Source organism: Alligator sinensis, unplaced genomic scaffold, assembly GCF_000455745.1.
Source record: "Alligator sinensis unplaced genomic scaffold, ASM45574v1 scaffold335_1, whole genome shotgun sequence".
In the NCBI taxonomy this organism is placed as follows: Eukaryota; Metazoa; Chordata; order Crocodylia; family Alligatoridae; genus Alligator; species Alligator sinensis.
Window position 1 is genome coordinate 1,382,651 of NW_005842354.1, and position 16,316 is coordinate 1,398,966.

General features: G+C 44.0%; 1 protein-coding gene across 1 annotated transcript in view; it reads right to left on the reverse strand.

Moving 5' to 3' along the window:
• ST6GAL2 (ST6 beta-galactoside alpha-2,6-sialyltransferase 2) overlaps nucleotides 1-16,316 on the reverse strand; it is a 74,924-nt gene that overhangs the window by 34,779 nt on the left and 23,829 nt on the right. Inside the window, exons 2-3 of the mRNA XM_006029071.3 lie at nucleotides 8,183-9,185; nucleotides 3,616-3,713 (exon numbers count right to left, since the gene is read on the reverse strand). Coding sequence (XP_006029133.1) covers nucleotides 3,616-3,713; nucleotides 8,183-9,128 — 1,044 coding nt within the window. The 5' untranslated portion in view covers nucleotides 9,129-9,185. The remainder of the gene's footprint in view (nucleotides 1-3,615; nucleotides 3,714-8,182; nucleotides 9,186-16,316) is intronic.

Here is a 16,316-nt window from a genome sequence, read left to right on the forward strand (position 1 = left end):
TAATGTGTATGGATTAGTTGAAGCAAAAGTCCAAGACAATCTTAGGCAAAAAATAAATAAATAAACCCTACAGTGGAGTCTTTATTTGTTCCTGACCTTCTCAAAGAAGGATCTGTTTAACCTCTTCTGCCTGAGGTAAAGTCCACTAAAACCTCCATGTGCATGAATAGATGGTGAAGGGAGCAGACTGCCAAGCAATCAAAGCTGTGACCTGTTAAACCAAATTGAGATTACAGGAAGGAAAGGACTCAATGATAGATAGAAAAGATGCAAGGAACATCCTTAAGGCACTATGACATAAAACTATGACTTAGAATACACTAAGTTTCTGAAAATATGGGCAATCTGCAGAAATGGCCACCATATATGCCCTAAAAAAGATATATAAAATATTGTCTTCCTTCAGGGACAGCAGATAGCACAAGATAGTTGGAATTAAAGTCCATAATAGCAGGAGGTGCCTTTCACTCACCTGATTAGAGAGATGCTTCCATTTTACTGCACTGGTGAGCCTGGTAGATGGCATTCATTTGTAGCCCAGTGCTTGGCATCTCAGATGAACAGGGCAGCCTCTGGCTCTAGTTCTCGAAGAAGTGCCAAAGGAACCAATAGTTTGAGTGAAAAAAACTCTTCAGCTCAGAGTACCAAAACTGTCTGGCCTATGCTATAGGGCTAATAGAATGACATGGCTTAAGCCCCAATTAAACCAATAATATAATTTGCAAATGGGGATTCCTGTACATCAACCTATCTGTGATGTACCAAGCTCTCTCTTCCAGAGCAAACATGAGCCCAGCCTCACTAAAAGCTATATTCCTTTTCCTGTGGGCTCTGTGGCCTGTGGCACATCTACTCTTACCCTCCAAGTAGACTGTTATGTGAAATAAGGCATAAAAAGGTAAAATAAACTAGGTTAAATAAAAAACAAAACAAGGATAGATACAAGTCAAATGGATTGGTTATTGTGTTGCATCCAAGGCATGAAGAAGAAATGGAAGGCCTTAAGGGTACTAGAGCAGGCAATGCTATTAAAAATACTCTGTTCTCACACATATGGGATGCATGTACCCCCAGAGTGGAATCTGTTTGAATGATCCCTGAAAGAACAAATAATTTAATAAAGAAGTAATATGAAATGGCTGTGCAAATTCTCCTTTAACTGTTTTGAAAATGCTATAGTAAGAATTTGTATAGTATATTTCATGTTGAAAACCCTCTAGGCATTAGGTAATTAACTCTTAACACCTAGGTGGGTATTACTAGCTGCAGTAAGCAGATGGAGAACACTGAAAGGAGAAAGATACACAGTTCATTCAAGCACTCATGGGCAGGGGTGGGGAAGAGAGGGGAAAGGAGGTTGCGAGATCCTTTAAGAGGGATGCAGGATGCCACACAATGTTAGCATTGTTAAGAGTGCAAACACAATTCACAAGACAAATCCAGACATTTCAAACAGGAATCCATGGAGCAGAAAACATTCTGATCTGTTGTGGTCTTTCCAAGTTCTTTGTATTGGAGAATTACTCTATTTTTTTTCCTAATCAAGAAATGAGTGGAAGCCAAGAGTTGGCATTTTCCAAGGCGTGCCTCGAGTCTAACGAGGTTGAGAACCAGTGGTTTAATTGACCAGTTTTAGGAGGCACTTTTCAAAAATTGAAAAAAACAACCAAACTTCAACCACAAGAGGTCACTACAACTCAATAAACATCACTCAGAAGCATTCACTTGCAGAAGATACCGTTTTTCTCCCCCTTATAATCAAGGGAGTTCAGTTCAGGTGCAGCATCTTCTTCTCCCGTGACTCTTGGGTTCTTTCTACTTTTCAGTCAGACTTATAAAGTTTAGCCCCAAGCCAGCCCAGCCCTTCTCCTTACCCTTCCTCCAAAGAAGAGGTGGTCATCAGGAAAGTAGGAACAGAGAAAGGAGATTTGGGGGCTATGAAACTACAGTAAGGATGGAGAACATGTGCTACAACTGGCACAGGCAGCCTCTGTGTGTACATAGCAGATCAGGGAAAGGATGGGCAGGACAGTGGCAGATATAGGGCAGGGAACAAAATGCATAGCAGCAGATTAAGGAGAGAGCCCAGGGCAGGGAACAGAAAACAAAGCAGCATACTCGTGAGAAGAGGAATAGAGTGGTACACAGAAATGAGCATGGCTAATTTGTGGCGCACCTACCACAAAGATTGACCCTCACTGTCCCTCTGAGATGGATAATGGGGACTGAGGATTGCAATGCTCCCTGCACTCATGACCTTAATCTTCAGTAGATTCCCTGAGAACTACAGCCTTGATCAAAACCAGAGGTGCACCGATACATTGGTTCGATATCAGATTGGCACCCATATAAAGAAAATTTTCTGTATTGGAAATTGGCCTGATGTGGCCGCTAATTGACCAATAAATGCCTATGCATGCATGCAGCCTCAGTGCAGCACGTAGGCAGTGAGAAGCAGAGCCAGCAGCGTGGAGAGCTGTGTGTAGCTGGTAAGTCTGGTGTGGTAAAAGGGAAAGAAGTGGGGGGAGGCAGATCGAGGCCTGCACGGTGAGGGAGGGAGTGGGGCTGAGGCTGCCCAGCCGGGGCTGGGGTAGGCACATGACGGAGGGAAAGCTCGTTGGGAGGTTGTGGGAAGGGGAGAGGAGCAGCTCCTGCCACTGCACACAGCTCATTCGGTGCTTCTCTGGAGGCTCCTGCCGCCACTCCTGCCCCCTCATCCAGGAGGACATGGGGTGGAGGGCATGTGCCCCTGGATCTGCACAGGGCGGGGTGGGCTGGGGCCAGGCTATTCCTGGCTGGGCAGATCCAGGGGCGCCCCCCCCCCCCACCCCCATGCCCTCCCAGATGGTGGCAGGACCAGTGGCACGAGCCACCAGACAAGCACTGAATGAGATGCATGCAGTGGTGGGAGTTGCCCCACTCCTCCCTTCCCGCGCCCCCACAAGGAGCCATGCCTCCATTCTGCACCTGCCCCAGCCCGAGCGTGCAGCTGCAGCCCACCCCATGTCACACAGATCCCTGCAAGAGGCACGTGCCCGCCCCCCCCAGACAAGCCACTTGAAGTTCTGTCTCGTTCCCCTCCCCACCCTGGCTGGTCAGTGCCTGCCCTTGCTCCAGCCCCAGTCCCATTCCCACCTCCCTGCCCCTTCCATCCCTTTCCACCACACCAGACTTACCAGCTGGACGCAGCTCTTCAAGCTGAAGAGCTGCATATCAGAAATCAGATTCTGATTGGTATTGGCCAATATGCCTCCTTAAAAATCAGCTATCAGTGTTGGCCCCAAAAACCTCTATTGGTGCACCCATAATCAAAACTTTGCAAGATAATTCCCTGGCACAACCATAAAGGAACTTCTGATTCCAGATCCAGGATTTATGCAGAAAGGTATGGCATTTTTCTTGTGCAAGAGCCATTAAACCTACATGTTTCATTTACTCTAAATTATGATTATGCACTACCATGGTTCTACCATGCACTGCTAGTTACCAAGTCACCAAGGGCTCTCCAGATTACCCAACCACCTTAGACTAAAAATGTTTGATTTTCTTGCGAGATGAACCTTATACTGTACAGAGAAAAAAATTCACACATATAGATCTGCAAAAGAACCTTACCTGAGAGTTAATGATGCGCACGGTTGTTTTATTCCCAACATCTTTTTCATAACCATGTGTAGGAGCCGAATTAAATCTCAGAACTGCATCATGCGAATCTAAGGGCATAAAGAGGCTACATTTATTTATTTTTTTCATTTTTACTAAAAGAAAAAAAAAATCTCAAGAACAGCAGAAGGTTGTAAATTTTATTTATCTTGGTATTGAAAAGGCAACTCTTTTGGATGACAAGAAGCTCTCTTTTCTGTTCTCCTTAAAGAACAAAAAGAGACTTTCTTATTCAGCCCTGGGCACTGTGCAAGTCTCATGTGATTTGGCCCTAGGGCTCCTAGCCCCTTTTCTGCCTGTGCTTAAGTTGCTTGATTTATTTATTTTTAATGAAGTTTCATATGGCACAAAGGGCATATCTGCCCGCGGTCAGAAGCATCCTGCCCAGGACATTCCCAAGAATGATGCCCTCACCCAATTATGCCAGAAACAGAGGCACACTCATGAGCCAGCTCCAAGATCATCTCAGTGAATACTCTCAAGCATGCCAGAGAATGAGGTATTGAAAACTGCTATTGAAGAACACCCCAATGTAGCCTTACCAGGTTGGTTCTAAGTAGCACTCCCTGGAGTGACATGTAGGTGGTGGTGATGTGCCCAGAGCAGTACATCCAGGCCTGGGTGCAGAGAAGAGTCCTTCCACCAGCAGATTAGAACGTGCTTATAGGAGTGAGTGGATGTGGTGCATTCATGGCTGTTCCCACTAAAGCAGGCCACCACTACAATGTAGATGTGCCCAAACTCCATAGGGGCTGTAGTTGCTGACCAGTGCTGGAAATCAGGCCTCTTCTATTGAGATGCCTACATCTGGATTTAGGACCATAACTTCTAGGTGCCAACATAAATGGGAAGAAAATCCTCCTTGTGACTTCAAGGAAAAATCTCACTGTGGCCAGAACAGTTCTCCCCCTCCCCTCCCACCACCACACACACACACATACACACACACACCTTATTTAAATTACAAGGGTGTGATTAAAGCATTTGGAATTGCCAAGTATATTTTATTTTAAAAACAATGATGATACAAATCCAAAAAGCAAAGAGCAAATTAGTATTTGTGACAGCATTTCTAATAGGAATGCAGGAGAGGGAGCTAAAGGGCTAGTAATAAAAAAAGATCCTGGAATCCTACTTTTTAAAAAAAAAAAATTTTCCTGTCAGAAGATAATTAGAGACAACCCATAGTACATGCAATATCACATAACAAAACTATGAGATGGAGGACATCTATGCCACCTCAGTGTCACCGAGAACTGTGCCCTCTATACTCGCTACCTGCTGTATATCCACTGATCTTGGAAAAAAGTCAATATTAGAGCAACACTAAGTTTGCACCAGCACCCAAGACAAGAAGTCTGTCACGCATGCTCAGCATCACTCTACAGTGGCTACATTGCCTCTTCTGGGATGTAGTAAACGCAGATTAGAAGTGAAGTCTAATTCTCAGCAGCACTCCTGGGAGCAGAACTGGCACACAGGCAGCAGCAATATGCCTTGAGCAATATGCCACCTACGCTTGCATGCACCGGTAGACCTTGGAGCCTCTTGTGGTAGATCTCGGAGCCTCCTGGAGTTGATCTGAGGCTAGGGTGGGGGCCTGAGTGCCCACGTGCATGCACATCGCCCCCTACCCCCCCAGCCCAGCAGGTCAGTCCATGGGGGAGGGAAGGGATGGAGGCCAGATCAAGGCACCTGTGGTGAGGTATAGTGCCACAGAGGCAGGAGCAGGGATAAGTTGAGTGGGGCCCTGGCCAGGTGAGATGGGAGGGGGGCTGTGGTGGCAGCGCACGGTAGATCTTGGGTTGCTTTTAAATGCCAAAGGTGATCTCCTGCTTAAAAAGGTTGGAAACTACTGTCCTAGTGCCACCCCAAAACACAAAACCTACACTTTAACAGACTGGCACAAGAAGATTCTGACTCATTGCTAGTGACAGCATACAGAAGAAGGGAGCAATTTTTTGAGCTATTTCACCTCAGTCAGTGGGACTTCTTATGAAATTGAGGGGTTACCCTGTTTTGATTTTAGCTGCCAGCCAGCAGGGCACTTGTGCTGTGCTGGAAGCCTATTAGAGCAGTTTGATAATGATAGCAGTTCTAATATATCCCAGAGATTTAAAGGGAAACCCATCTGTGTCAAAAAGATGAAAGGAAGATGAAGCAGGTGAAATTCTGGATGATGAAAGAATTAACTAGTGCACATCAAAAGATTTTTGTAGGAAGTTCTAGTGCTCAAAAAGCCAGCGGGGGAAATTTGAGGAATAACATTCTTCCTTCTCTGGACCCTCCTAAAACACTGTGATTGTCTCACATCAGTGAAGCAACACCAACAAAGCTAGCTTCACTCATTTGTGAAAAGAAAATTGAACTGAATTAGTTTTCTACTTCACAATCCTTTCCTGACACTTCTACAAGAACATGAAAAATGCCATTTACTAGGTCCATCAAGCCCAGTACCCCATCTCACACAGCAGAAGAAGGTTTCAATGCATGCTGAAGGAGAGGATGAATGTGGCATGTGCCCTGATCCTCTCCTATTGCATCTTCCAGCAGCCAGAGGTTTAATAATATCCGATCTGGAGGCCGCATCCCTATCTTCTATACTCAATACCTACTGACAGACCTTTCCTCCAAAAACTGGGTCAACTGAATTAACTTATCAGCATCCACAATATCTTGTAGCAATGAGTTCCACAAGTTACTTACACAGGGTGTGTGTGTATGCATGTTGAAGAGGAGGGGACAGGACTTTCTTTTGTTAGTTTTAAACTTACTAACACTTTCAGTTTATATCCCTAACTCTAGTAATTGGAAGATATCATATATAATACATCTCTATTTACTTTCTCTGCATCATTGAATATTTTGTAAACTTGTCTTATGTATCCCCTCAAATGTCCCTTTTCTAATCTAAAAGTCCTAGCCTACTTTAGTCTCTTCTCGTATGGTAGTTTTTCCATATCTCTGATCACCCTGCTTGCCCTTTGCACTTTTTCTAGTTCTACATCCTTTTCAAAGTGGGGGATCAAAACTGTGTATAGTCATCAAAATATGGAAGCGCTATAGATTTATAAAAGGATATAATGATACTTGTTTTGTTTACAATTCCCTTTTCAATGATTCCTAACCTTTTATTTGTCTTTCTGACTGCTACTGAACTCAGAGCTGATGTTTTTAGTGAACTGTCCACATAACTCCAAGATTTCCTTACTATGTGGAAACATTAATGCAGAGCCCATCATCATGTATGTAGTTTGAGTTATTTTTTTCTTCCCCCAGGTGCATCACTTTGTACTTAACACTGAATTTCATTTGTTATTTTGTTGCCCATTTGCATTATGTTCTGAGATCCTTCTGCAGTTTGTCTTGGTCTTTACCATTCCGAATAGCTGTGTGCTATTTGCAAATCTGGACATCTCGCGATCTACCTCCCTTTCCACATCACTTATGAATATATTAAACAGCACCAGTCCCAACACAAATTCTTGGGGGACCTTCCTGTTTACTTCTTTCTATTCTGAAAACTGACAGTTTATAACCACCGATTTCTATCTTGAGACCAATGTCTGATCCACTGATTTCCGATTTCTCTTTAATCCCATGACAGCCCAATTTCATTAGAGCCCCTGATGCAGGACTTTTGACAAAGGCTGTTTGGAAGTCCAGATAAACAACATCAATTGGATCACCCTGATCCACATACTCATTAACAGCTTCAAAGAACTCCACTAGATGAGGCATGATGTCCCTTTACAAAAGGCATGCTGATTTCTCCCCAGTAAGTCCTGTTCATCCATGTACTGGACAGTCCTTTTTAAAAGTACTGTCTCTTCCAATTTCTCAGAGTCACTGTCCTGTAGTGCCCTGGGTCCCCTCTGCAAAATAGGTTGTAGTCTATCCATGGAAAGTCCTGCTTAAACTCTAGTGACACACCTGTAAAACAGTGCATGGAAGTATTTAGGCTTGTTTAAAATTAATATCACCTACAGAGGTAAAGTTAAATGATTCCAAGTCAAAAAGCTGCATGAGAATCTATGAACTACATCAAAGTTATTTTATGGCCTAAGAGAGAAATAGGATCTCATACAGACCACCCTGAATTTTGCTCTAAAATATCTTACACCATGCTCAAACAGAAAAATTCAATTAAGTTTTCTAAAGGAAAAAAATAATATAAATAATCTGTGAAGGAAATAAACATGCTTTACACAACAATGTAATGTCGAAGTTGTGTTGAAATAAAAAAAAAAAAAAAAAAGCCAACACCACCACAAAAAAAAAATTCAAACTGGAATTAAATAACAGTGCCCCGCTAAATTAAGTGGGGACTGCTGACCTGATCTTCCTCTCAGTTACTCCCCTGTTCTATACTTGCGTAACTCCATGTCCATCTGTAGACATCCTGATAAAATGTGGGTGATAGAAGAATCAGGCTTATTAGAGCTATTCTGAAAAAAAAAAAAAAAAAAAGATCCTTTTGACAGATAAACACACACACCCAAGCAGCATTTTTACTCACCTATTTCATCTCCTAGAGAAGAGTTCAGTATTGCACCAGCAGACATAACTACAGCACAGCTTCCAAAACCATGTGCATACAGTTTGTCCAGAGGAATTTGAGGAACATGCTTTTCCCATCCAAGAGTTGAAAAAGGGGCTTCCTTGCCATCTATTGTTTTCACATTCACCCTCTCTTTGACCTCACAGAAGAGCTGGTCTCCCGTCAGTCTGGAGTTTCGCTTCCCTTTGAATCGTACCCCATGCTTGTTGGTGTTCAGGTAATCTTTCATGGCTTTTTGCAACCGAGGGTTTAACATCTTGGAGGAGACATCCCCTTTCCAAAGCTTGTAAAGGAAAGATTTTGACATTGTTGAATACAACCCATCCCAGTCATCAGACTCATCAAACACCTGGCTTTTCCTGTATCTTGGGTTCCTTTTCCTTCTTTTCTGATGGCTCCAGTTATTCTGTAAAACATTTTCCTTTTGAGTGTCCTCATTTGTGGAGATGAATTTCATGATCTGCTGGATGTTGCTGTGTGAACGAGGCTGACCAGCAGCAAATAAATAATCACCACCCCCTTGATAGAAAGTACTTTTTGATTTTCTTCTCATCTGAGAAGGAAAAAACTCATTTTCATTTTTAAAATCATCTAGTTCAGCCCACTTTTTAACACTCCCAGGCCCTGATTTGAATCTAAATGAATCTAAAAGATCTTCATTAAGAAGCACCTCATTTCCATCTATAGTTTCAGAGAATGATGGATCATGTATTGCTCCCATAATAACTCTCTGTTTGCCCTGAATGGGCAAGAGTCTCTTTGTCTCAATGTAAGAGAAGGAACTTGGAACTGGTTCTGCAGTGTTACCATCAGTAAAATAGATGAAGATCACCAAGAAAAGGAGGCCCCATGCAAATATCCCAAACAGCATTAGTTGTTTCCATTGCTTCAAGTTAGGTTTCATGGCAATGCCTTTACCAACTCCTCTGTGCCTTGAAATATTGGTGAAGTGAAATGAAACCTGGAAAGAATATCAGATATTAATCAAGAATGGTTGTAGAACTCAATTAAAAGTAGAAGTACATTAACATGATCTGGGAGGAGCTGGCTAAGTGCCTATACAGTCGCATGGGAGACTGAGGGGCAGATGCAAACACAGGAGCTTGGGGATACCAATGTGGTGATGCACTAGCTCTAAACACATACTGACAGAGCTTAACAAGGAAGTTCATGGCCAGTTCATACAGCAACATTGGATTCCAACCTTGAGGAACAGTCATTTGCCTGTTTGCTTCTCCTATAAATTGCAGCCCGCCTTAATTTAAAGAGATTATTATTCATTATGCAATAAATTCAGCTGCTCCCTCTGCAGCCATGAATGGTCACAGTGCAGTCGAACTAACCTGAATCCACTATACAAAGTGGGGATACAAAGAGCATACACATTATGCATGATCTGCCTAAGCCACTGGTGTAGGCTGGGAGTGCGGTGCTGGGAGGGCAGGAGGAGAAAAAGCAGAGGCACAGAAACACATGGGAGGTGCCATTGTTCAAACTTTCACTAACATGGGACACCTCCATTTTTGGAGAAAGTGATTCTGTTATGCAGGTGGATTCATGTATCAGCTTCAGGTTGCCCCACAAAATATTCAGCAGCATATTTTACCCAGGCTGGCATATGAATAGCTGCATGACTTCAGCATGCAGTTTTGAATACATGTAAAAGTAGCCTCTGAACCCAATTCTTTTCTCACCCTTGTATAAATCAGAAATAACTTTGCTCAAGTCAACAGCACGGCACTGGGGTAAGACAAATGTAAGTGACAGGAGACTCTGACCTATTCCTACAGGAACAGAATTGTGCTGTATACAGCAATATGATTTCTGCATGCTTGATCAACAAATAACATGGAATATATTTTGTCAAATGACTACCTCTGCTCAGTCAGCTCTTGCTTATGCCACTACCAAACAGTCTGATTATGAACTGTGATAGTTCTATGCTGGTGTAACGCCACCGAAAATCTCTCTCAGCTGGTGTGTAAACTAATGCATCACCACTGGGTACATCATCAGCTGAAAATGGATTTAAAACTGATGTCATCTGGCTGAGAATAGAACCTTAATGCTTAAAACCCAATAATCCTCCTGCCCACTCCAGTACATCCTCTGGCACTATAGATGAAGAAATATTTTGGATGTTTGTTTTCCAAATTGGGAGAAATTAAAGAACTGTTGGAACAAGTCACTGCTGTAAGTATCCTGCCCTGATGCAGTAGGGTAAGTTTGTTTAAACTTGGCCTAAATTTGTCATTTTTTGCTATACTAATACCCTGGGATTCAAGATTATTAATTATTATTATTAAAATTCTATCTATAAAGTATATATCACCCAAGTAACAGGGCTGTGTTTCAGTGAAAACACAATGGAGCACAACAGGACTGAGGGCCCATTAGGCACATGGGGTTACTCTACACCATTCAGCGGGCCATCTCCAGAACAGTATATATCATACGAAGGAGGAATGGGGGAAGGAAGCAGCAGGCCTTGCTTAGTCCTTCCTTTCAACATGCAATTTAGTCATTGAGAAACCATTTAGGAGCCTTGTCAGAACTTATGCAGTAAGCTGAACAAATGTTAATCAGCTTAGTGTTGTTCGGGTTAGTGGAGCAGTCACACGCAAGGTGAAAAAAACTGTCTCTGACTGTCCCTGACCTGCACAGCTGTGACTTGCCACTACAGGCTTTATGAGCAGCAGCAGGGCTAGGAGCCAGCTAGAGGAAGGATGGACTCACTGTTCCTACTGCTCCCGTGTGGAGCCAGGTTTGGAAGCTTTGGGGACTGGGGGCTTGTCTATATTAGAAGTGCGCTGCTGGAAGTTCTGCCTGCAGAGACCCACCGAGCATGTCCCCCAGCTGGGTGACTGCTAGCATTCCCACTACAGCATTTGTGCAGGCAGAGTGCACAGTACACCCTGAGAAGCTGTGGAAGAAAGTGTGGGTGCATCTATACAGTTTCTGGGGGCTTCCCTGTGCCAGCAAGGAGGCCACCTTGCTCCCGCTCCTTGCTTCTGCTCTCCTGGTGGAAGCAGAGCAAGCTAGTGCAAATGGCAGGGGGGAAGGAAGGGAGAACATGGGGGGCAGGGGGCACCACCTTTCAACAACTTGGACTGGCTCTGAGTGAATCTGCACAAGTGACAGTGGGGAACACCACCTCACATGGTCTTTATGTGGCTGTAAATCCATAGATACTCCACAGGCCTGCAACTTCTCTTTGTATGCTGCACACATTGTGGTGATAATAGCTGCTACACAGGTCACCTCTGCAAAGCTCAAAGGTGTGTAAGCATCTGCCTGCAGACTGGTCTACTGGGGTCTTGACTTTATTGGAAAATGGGTCATGTCTTGTTAAGCAGCAGCTAACTTGGCCCTTGTCTGCATTACAAAGTTTTGCCAGCACAGCTATGCCAGAGAAGGATGTGAGGAGATCACACTGCAGCCAATGTAGCTCTGCAGATCCACTGTGGGAGGAGAGGGTCCTACAATTCCACCCCCGCCCCACCCTGCAGTGGATGCAGCTCTGCCAGTGAAAACAGACTTCTACCACTGCAGTTTCTCTGTTTGGGAAAGCAGGTGTAGCTCTGGCAGTAGAAAAGCTTGTTCTGCTGGCAAAACCACCTGTACCTGAGCCCTGTAACATTGCTGCTGCTGCTTCAGATGAAACAGCAGCAGCTTGCCCACCCTCTCCCACACTGTAGGTATAGCCTTTGTGTATAATCTAATTTTATAACTCATACAGATCCAGCTTAAACACCTTTTAAAACCTATTAGCTGGTTATGCCTGACTCTTGGCAAGGGTTTCAAATCAATCACGGCCTGCTTATAACTTTAAAGCATGTTAAACTGTGCACCTCCTCCAGGTCCAAAGCTAAAACCATGTTGGCTAACATGCTTTAATTAACATTTACAAACCATTTCCATTAGCCTAGTCTAGATAGAGCCCAGGATGCAGAAGAGCAGTTGCCTTTGTATATCATACAACTGATAAAGCAGAGATACACTGCAGTGTCACACATGCCTAGCCAGATTTCACTGAAGACACATTTACTTCTAAGGTACCAAAAAAATTTAGAGTATGAACCCTTATGCTCTGTGCACATTCAGCCTGGTTTACATAAACCACATGGGGAAAAACATATTAGGCTAACTGATCTCTTGCCTGGTCCTCCCTGCTGCAATGTAGTAGTATATTCACCAGTGTTTCTTTTTTTAATCAGTCAAGGCTGTTTCCCTTGGGAGGCATAACTGTATGCAACTATGGTGCAACCTGAATTTGCCCTGAAGTTATTCCAACCTGCCCACTCATCTGTGCTCAGATATTTCACATTTTTAAAATGCATTCTTCACCTATCCGAATGACTTTCACCCCTTTTTATCATTTTCCTGGATGTGTTGTCCATGGTTTTGCAATATTCACCTTCAAAACCAACATGCAAGATAAGCTACCCATCTCTCACTCAGATGTGCCTCCTACTGAATATCCATTTCAACTAAGTGCCTGTGGAAGATGCTTCTTGCATGAAAATCTAACCTAAACAGTGAAGTTTGCAAGATCCCATACTTTGCTACAGAAGAGGCCGCTATCATTTGCCACTAATTTGTGAAATAGGTCCAAGTACCTATTTTAAATGATTCCATCAAGAAGTCCTACATTTTCCCCTCTATTTTTACAAGTTTTGCTATATTCTATCATCAGAATCTTTTTTGGTCATGGAATGAAAAATTCTCTTCACCAATAAGGATGCACTCTTTCATGGCTGCTAAGGCTGCATCTATACTAACCTCCCCCAAACAGAAGCTCTGCCAGGAGACAACAGCTGCCACTACCATCAAACCACCAGATCACAGACAGTCATCAGCTTTTGGCAACTATGCATCCCCCCTGTAGCAACAGTGCCACCAGAGCACAAAGCGCATCTTGGGACTACATTAACTGCTGAAGGGACAGCTATGTTGGCAGAAGGTGTGGGAGCATCTACACCAGTAGTTCTCAGCCTTTTTTAGATTCAAGGCACTGGTCCATAATTTTGTGAATTCAGTAGCACCCCATTTTAAAACCTAACTGACGTTATTATCAGAGACCAGAGGTTCTCAACCTTTTTCTGACACCCTTTAAAAAAATTCTTGCAACACCCCAGCACCCTTGTTAAGAATCACTGGTCTACACACTTTCTCTGTCAGTGGCTGGTTGACAGGAGAAGCTTCACTCCACTTAGCAAAGATGGTATTAGGAGAAAGGAAGGTTCTGCCACTGTGTAAGTGGTTTGGGCATGGACAAGAAGTTGTGCTGGCATAACAAAATTTTGTAATGTAGACCAAGTTAACCACAAGAAATGTTTAATGGAGACAAAAAACAAACAAACATAAAACCCAAACAATAGCAGGGTTACCATACGTCCAGATTTTCTCAGACTTGTCCTCTTTTTGGGTCTTCTGATCTCCGTCTAGGAGGGGTTTTTTTTTAAATATGAACAAGTGTCCAGGATTTTGGTCTGCTCAGCATTGAAGTTTTTTTGGACACTTCCCAGCTTGTCCTAGCAAGGAGCTGCTTGAGGCTGTGGGGAGCAGAGGAAGGGTAACTGGCGGCAGGGGGTGGCACGAGCGGCAGGGGCGCCGGGCCCTGCCACATGCATGTGCGCGCACACACACGTGGCTGGCGCACAGCCAAGCAGAGTGGTAGGAGCAACCCCAGCAGTCAAATGCAGGTAAGTCTATGAGAAGCTGAGGTTGGAGGGCCAGGGCTTGGGGACTGTATGGGGGTTCTATGTGGGGTGTGTATGTGTGGAGGGGATAGGTGCATGGTGGGGAGGGAGGGTGCCTGTGGGCACTGGGGGAAGCTGTCCAGGTGCTGGAGCTACAGCAGGTACTAGAGCTGGAGGGTAGGGGGAAGACACCGGCCCTTCCAGTGGAAGAAGCGGGCAGGGGCTCTTTGGGAGCCACGGGGAGCTGCGTGGCCAGGCTGGCAGCAGCAGGGCTGGTGCCAATGCTTGCAGGGGTAGGGTGGCCAAGAGATGCTGCAGGGCTGGGGGGAGCAGGGGGCTGTGGGTCAGCAGCAAGGGGCATCGGCAGGGGGGCGGAGGGGCTGCGACTTGGGAGTGAAGGGCACCAGGGGGGCGGGGCGGGAGACGGGACTGTGGCTTGAGAGTGCCGGGCACTGGCAGCTCCAGGTGGCTGTGGGTTGGGAGGGAGGGGCACCAGCATGGCCCAGGAGGGAGGGGTACTGTGGGTCAGGAGTGAGGGGCAGCAGCAGAGCTGGGTGAGTTGGGGCCTGAGAGCGAAGGGCAATGTCATGGGCAGGGCACCAGCATATCATTGGCCTCCCACCCCAACAGGTGTCCTCTTTTTGAAACTGGAAATATGGTAACCCTAAACAATAGACTTATATACTATAATAAGTTAGACTGACTGAAATATTAGATATCCTTTGATTACTCTAGAACAAATTCTCTCTCATGTATGTATGTGTATCATTGCATAAAATTCTCAAGCTGTACAAGCTATTTCCAATGGCAATAGCTATTTCCAAATAACTTTATTTCTTTTCTTTGTATCTAACTGTGCCACCTCTTCCCTCACCCGCAAATTTCTTAATTCATACAAAATGAGACCACTTGCACGGTTAAAAAAAGCCCAACAACAAAACCCCTCATGCTACCTACAGTAAGATTAGCATAATTGACCCTGTACTTAGAAATAAACCAATCTGTTGATCAGTGAAGGTAATAGCAGACCTTTTTAACTCCTGTGGCTGAACCCCTTATTTTGCCACATCTCCCCTGCTGGTGATTAGCTGACCTTGGTATCCACTACCATCTGGGCTTTTTGTTGTTGTTGCTTTCTACAAATTCTGAAACTAGTCAAAAGATGGGGTGGGGGATGGGGGCAGTGGCATTTATTTAGCTTTAAAACTACAAACAAACAGTTTATATTACCGTCTCTATAATGTTTTTAGACATTTCTAGGAAATACTCAATCAAAATTAAATGAAGCCTTTTTTTTCCCCCACAAGGAAAACATCAGCCTACAAGAAATAGATCTATAACCTGTTAAAATTCAACTAACTGTTGTTCTCTCTCTCAGATGTATAGCCCAGGGTTTTTTAACAAGAGGCACTTTTACATTTTTCTGAACTAAGGCCTCCTGGCTATTTATTGAATGAGAAGAGATGGGAGAGATTTTCTGTTCCTTTGGAGCAATCTCCCCCCCCCCATGGTTTATTGTTAAGTTAATTTGCATAGACCCCAGGAGCAAAGAGGTCAGGATAGTTCAAGTTGATGTTCTAAGCTGTGCACTGTTATGTTAAATAAGGTTATTCTTGGTTTCAGTTCCACTGTGAGAAGGTCACCTCAGGGTTATTCATGGCAGTGAATGCTAGTTGTGAGCAGCATTCCCAGGATGCTGAGAATCAGACAAGAGCATATTTGATGGAAAGCTTATGTGGCCCAAGTATATAGCAAATATTTTTAGACAGTTTCTATCTTAGGCAGCTAAATCGCTGGTATCAAGAAACCTCTGGCATAAGACGAAACAACTGAAGTTTGCATTTCGGAGGGGGGGGGAGGGGGGGGAAGAGAGAAACGCTTTTAGTTTTTCCGTTAGTGTGGGAGGTACCAAATTACAATATCACATCACTTCTGCTATGCAAGCCATACAGAATATGCAGCAGCAGAAAGACAAACTTGTGAAGAGTTGTGGCAGCCAGAAGATGCTCATTAGTCTGTTTATTGCACAGGCACTTGTCTACTGGCTGTGATTAGGCCTCCTAATTAACTAACCTCTTTTGGACAGTCTCAATCAAATCTAGCCTCCTTCTTTAATCATGATCTGTCAGAGAAGTCAACTGTATTCAGTAGGGAGGTTTTTGTGGCAACGTAAAGCAATCACTTAAAAAACAAGAACATCTAATAATGCAGTGCCAGCCGACCTACAAAATTATAATGCAAACGTTAGACCAGAGTGCCCCCTGCAGACAGACACTGTGGCCAGGCACAGACTTTATACTTTTAGCGTTAAGTGATTAGAAACTGGTCTGTACCCATAGTAGAACATAAGTTCAGCACAAAGAACCAGTCTATACCTGTACCAGAAAATA